Source organism: Nelumbo lutea, chromosome 1, assembly GCF_056320005.1.
Source record: "Nelumbo lutea isolate HS-2025 chromosome 1, American lotus-T2T, whole genome shotgun sequence".
Lineage (NCBI taxonomy): Eukaryota > Viridiplantae > Streptophyta > Magnoliopsida > Proteales > Nelumbonaceae > Nelumbo > Nelumbo lutea.
The window spans coordinates 100,109,586-100,114,523 of NC_142684.1; the positions used below are offsets into that span (position 1 = coordinate 100,109,586).

A 4,938-nucleotide genomic window follows, 5' to 3' on the forward strand; every position below is an offset into this window, starting at 1 on the left:
CCACCTGTGAATTTTGATAAATACCATCTGATTGGTTAACATGTTTATGATACCCGGTTGAAGGTTAAAAGATTTTCAGATTGTCTTTTCTGAATCATAGTCGAACCCGGCCAAGAAATGTGATAAATATTAATAGACTGCCTACAATTATCAAAAAGTGGAACCTGTGGCATTGTAAGTATGATACTGGAAAGACATGTATGTGAAAAACTTGTGACCAATCAACCGGATTGTGGCATTGTAAGGTATTCTCAGTAGAAATTTTCCTCTAGATTGTGGAATTTCCAAAGAAAAAAATTACTCCCCTTGGATTACAGAAGATTGAATAACTTACACAGACACTAAAGGATATAATAATTTCAATACATACAAGCATGATTTCTCACTCTTCGTTGTATGAACACAAAAACAGATTTTGTGGTTTAGCTAGTTAGTCAGTTACTCATGTAAAGCAAAGGCGAGTTCTTCAACTTTGGAACTTTAAACGTGGATGAGAACAATCTTGGAGTCACTGAAGTGACAATGGCCTCAGCACCTCTCCTCTTCAAACTTCTTCTAGATCCCTGATCAACATTGGGAGTATCAAACGCCTTAAGAGACTTGTTTACACTTGGCAGTGTCTCATCAATATCATGTAACAAACATGAAGTTCTTTATGCTAACAAGAAATTTGATAGAAAAAGGGGAATGTAGTCATTTGGCATTAAATTAACTACGCAAACATGTTTCTCAACAAAACACAAGCTGCTTAAAAATACCCACCAAATGTTTAAATCAATAAGTACTGTCCCTGGCTTGTTCTTACCATTGCTAGCTTTTGACATGCTAAATAAATGATGATTATAACTGAAAAATGCATCTCTCAAACTAGAAAGATATGGAGGGAATCAGTAAAATAAAAGCTGTAAGAATGTCTAAAATTTGTGTATCCATGGAAAGCCATCTTCTTACCACCTTTTTCCATTTTCTAAAGAACCTCCAAGTATTTATGGAAAGGCATCCTCTTCCCATGAGGGCTCAAGCATCTATAAAGCAGGCGGAGGGTTGGGGATAAAAAAAGGTAAATAATTTAGAGGAACAAGATGGTCAACTTTAATTCATAATTTTCAATATATCTTGTGTAGGACCCTCCCTCCATCATCAAATGGTGGTACAACCACCATACAACTCACAACAATAGCCAAATCCAAGTGAAACACTACTATTGAGCACTTTTCTACACTAGGGGGAAGGGAAAAAAAAGAAGGCAAGGAATTTGGAGGGACAAGGATGATCGACTTTCAAATTCATAATTTCAATATATCTTGACCCTTCCCTCCATCATCAAATGGTGGGACAACACCATACAACTCACAACAATAGCCAAATCCAAGTGAAACACTACTGTTGAGCACTTTTCTTCACTTGTTAGACAGATGATATTGCACTACCTGGGTGGGATTAGTGAAGTGTCAAAATAATTTTCAGCTTTATCAGGTTAAAGACTTCCTACTTTTTCTTTCACTCATCTTTCAGAGTTTTATGTTATTACCACCAAGAAAGAAATAAAGATAAAAAAGATTTCTAATCAGAGTTAGATTATCAGAATTAGAACAACAATTATAAAGAATTAAACGCAGCTCTTGCCAACTTTTTCTCTGTCATTTTATCAGAACAACAAATAATAAAGTAAATATTTGCAATTTATAAACAAAGAAATTTGTCTTTTTTCATGGTAAGTTTACCTCAAACATGTCATTTCATGGTCTTTAACATTAACTAAAAACAAAAAGAGCAATTCCAATCTTATAGTGTTGAACAAAAATTTAATTGACCATGTGATATAGTTGCCATGCTTATGCAACTTGTTAGTTCAAGCAATAGAAACAACGGGCCCAAGACCAAAAAGAAGATCCTCTTACTCTAACAATTACAAGAAACAGTAGTCCTACATGCATAATATTTCCGATCAGTTTCCACTGGATGGAAGGCATTAAGAAAAAGAGCTTGCAAAGATCATTTGATTGACCAAAAATTTAAAAAACAAAATCCAGAAATTACATTAAAAATCAAGCATAAACATGAAGGCTAATGACACCAATGAAAAACTTATGCTTGGTTCAAGTTGCATATACCTTTTCAGAGTCGGTATGAGAATCAGAAGTCTGTGATGCAGTTAAGTCTTTCTTTACGAAAGGCCTCCTGTCTCTCCCATTGTTCTTGCTTTTCAGGCTATGGGCATCTGATTTTTCTGTGCAACCATTCAAGGAAGATGTAACTAAAGGACTTTGGGAACTCCTTAGCAACTCCAATTCCTTGGAGAGCCTGGAAATTTCTTTATTGCTTTTATCCTTTTCAGCCTCAAGTTTAGCAAGGTCAGTTTTTAACTTCAATATGATATCATCCTTTTCATTGTTTGATGACTGTAATTGTTCCAAACTTGCAAGAAGTTTTTCTATCTTCTCATTTGCCTGTCCAACTTCAGCACGTTTAGTCTTTAAAAGACTATTGTAGTCACTTTCTAACTTCTTGAACTGGTTCCACACAAAATTTCTCTCTGACAAAATTGCAGAGACTTCAGAAGTATTTTTCGATTTCAGACTCTCGTATGCACGCTTAAGCTTTCTTACTTCACCCTCCAATGTCTTGGAACGCCGTTCCTCTTCCTTGGTATTGTCCACAGATTTTAGGTCACCATCTCCCTCTCTGCCCTTTATTTTGTCAATTTTTTTTACTTTTATCGGAGATCCTCCCTGTAAACCATAAGAAAAAAGTTGCAGAGAAAAGCAATAAATTTACTCTTGCTGACAAAATCACAAAAACAAAAAGGAACACACTGAAATGATGGTAACATACATTTTTTTCAGCGAATTTCTGAGTAAGGTAGTCAAGCCATAATTTTATGTCCCCCAAATCGCTCTCTGCACGCCCTGTTTTCATAGCAAGAAGTAATACAGTGAAGAAAAGTTATTAAATTATTTCAAGCCAAAATTTCAAACCCGTATACAAACTTCCCTTCAAAACAATGCCCATCCAAAAAAGAAAAACCACACTGCGTTTTTGTTCTCCGAGAGCTACTAATCATTCGTGCCACAAGGTTAAAACAAGAAAACTTTTCCACTATAAAGCAGATAAAACTTATAAAATATTTTTATTTCTCTCTAATAAGGACGGAAAAAAAGGAAAAAATAAAATAAAATAACTAATTGCCATTTGCTAAAATGATCACTGATACTGAAGATTGTTTCCTTTAGGCTGAGTTTGGAAGGAGTACAAATGCAAATATGTAGAGTGCAAAACCTTATATTTTGTATTATTTTGTATGTATTTATGATGTATATATTTGCATTTGTACTCTTTCCAAACTGAGCCTTATTTGTTTATTTTTAAATTCCGCACGAAGAAAGGCATTCTTCCTGGGAATGAATATGCATATACTCTGGTAATTCTGGTATAATACGAGAAAGAAATTGAAGGTGTTCCTCCTCGGAAGCATAAAAAAGAAAAAAAAAAAAAGTAAAATGTCCACCTCAAAGTATGAGGGGGCGTGGTGGGAATGAAACTACCATACAAGACTGAGAAAGAAAGAAGGAGAGAATCCTAAAAGAAAGAAGAAAATCTGACCTAATTTCAGCTTGTAAAGAGAAGCCTCCTTCTGCTTCAACCCGACCAACAAATTTGCCTTTGCTGCCTCAAGAAACTGACCCATCTCCGCTTCCAAAAGATCCATCTTCATCTGCAAAACAAATGAGAACGGAACCCTAAAACCCTAGAACCTAAAAAACGAAATCCTAAATTTCATATTTAAAATTGCTCTGTATTGTGGGCTTTGGGATTTTCTAGTGTTTACTTGAGAAATTTGTTCCTCGAGGAGACGAACGTCGGAAACCCATCGTTCGTGTTGGATCTGAATCCTATCTTCGAGAAGTTTCCTCTCTTTAACGAGGGACTCGAGCTGGATATTTTGACTCTGCAACATTTGGACAATAGCGTTGAAGATTTTCTGCCATTGAAGACGATCAGAAGAATCCTTAGCAGGGCCCATTTTAGAAGAGAGAGGGAGAGCGAGAGAGCGAGCCAGAGAGAGAGAGAGAGAAACGAGGTGTTTCAGAAAGAAAAGGCAGAGGAAGACGGAAGGGACTATTTTTATTTGAAACTTGATCCAACAACGGTCAAGCGGGAGCGTGTTTTAGTGCGTCCACGAAAGGATGTTTCTAATTTGCGCAGATGTCGATAAGGTTCCTTTTTCTCTCGGCAAAATTTCCGATTACTGGCCCGTACTTTGGGCCTAGTGTTATTTTTGTCCTCGAATTTTAAAATGCGATAATTCAGTATTTGAACTTTTAAAATATGTCAATCCAATCAGCTGTTAATCACTTTAAGTGGCATTTGAAAAAGATACAAATGCCCTTTCAGCGTCATCTAATTTTCTTGATCAACCATCTAAATGTTGACAAAAATTTAACACTCTCAAATTCTTGCCTCTTCAATTCAAAAAACTTAAGGCTTGTTAGATTTTTGCCAACATTCTTGAATAGAAAAAGCAATGATTTGGGACTGCTAATTTTTTGTCAACATTTGGATGGTTGATAAAAAAAAAATTAGATGACACTTGAAGGTCATTTATGTCTTTTTAAATGCCACTTAACGGTTGATTAATGACAAATTCTGGATTGACACGTTTTGAAAGTTTAGATACTAAATTGTTGCATTTTAAAGTTCGGAGACCCAAGTGGCATTAAGCCCAAAGTATAGGGTATTAATCGAAAATTTTTCCTTTTCTCTTTCCGACTCTTGTGGACCATGACTTTGCCCTTAAGAAGCAAAGATTGAATGAAAAATAAAGGGAATTTTTTTTTAAATTAACCCTAAAGTTTAGGAAATTGACTAACTATATCCGTACTATTTCATTATTGTCTTAAAGTATCCTTATATTAAGTGTGGTCATTGATTCCACCA

At 35.4% G+C, this 4,938-nt stretch overlaps 1 protein-coding gene across 1 annotated transcript; it reads right to left on the reverse strand.

Annotated features, from left to right (window-relative positions):
• Positions 1–281: 281 nt before the first annotated feature.
• On the reverse strand, positions 282–4,586 carry LOC148876403 (cytomatrix protein-like protein). The gene is made up of 5 exons (XM_088967035.1): positions 3,830–4,586; positions 3,604–3,715; positions 2,836–2,909; positions 2,115–2,732; positions 282–563 (listed from the first exon to the last, which is right to left on the reverse strand). Exons 1-5 carry the CDS (start codon positions 4,022–4,024, stop codon positions 435–437), a joined length of 1,128 nt encoding a protein of 375 aa, XP_088823161.1. The 5' UTR covers positions 4,025–4,586; the 3' UTR covers positions 282–434.
• Between the last annotated feature and the right edge of the window lie 352 nt (positions 4,587–4,938).

Bases quoted from the DNA above. Each gene is read 5' to 3' on its own strand.
- LOC148876403 (XM_088967035.1), bottom strand. From the start codon at position 4,024: ATGGGCCCTGCTAAGGATTCTTCTGATCGTCTTCAATGGCAGAAAATC. The intron at 2,733-2,835 runs GTATGTTACCAT...TATGGTTTACAG, and splicing joins AGAAATTCGCTGAAAAAAAT to GGAGGATCTCCGATAAAAGT. The intron at 564-2,114 runs GTATATGCAACT...AATGTTGATCAG, and splicing joins CTCATACCGACTCTGAAAAG to GGATCTAGAAGAAGTTTGAA.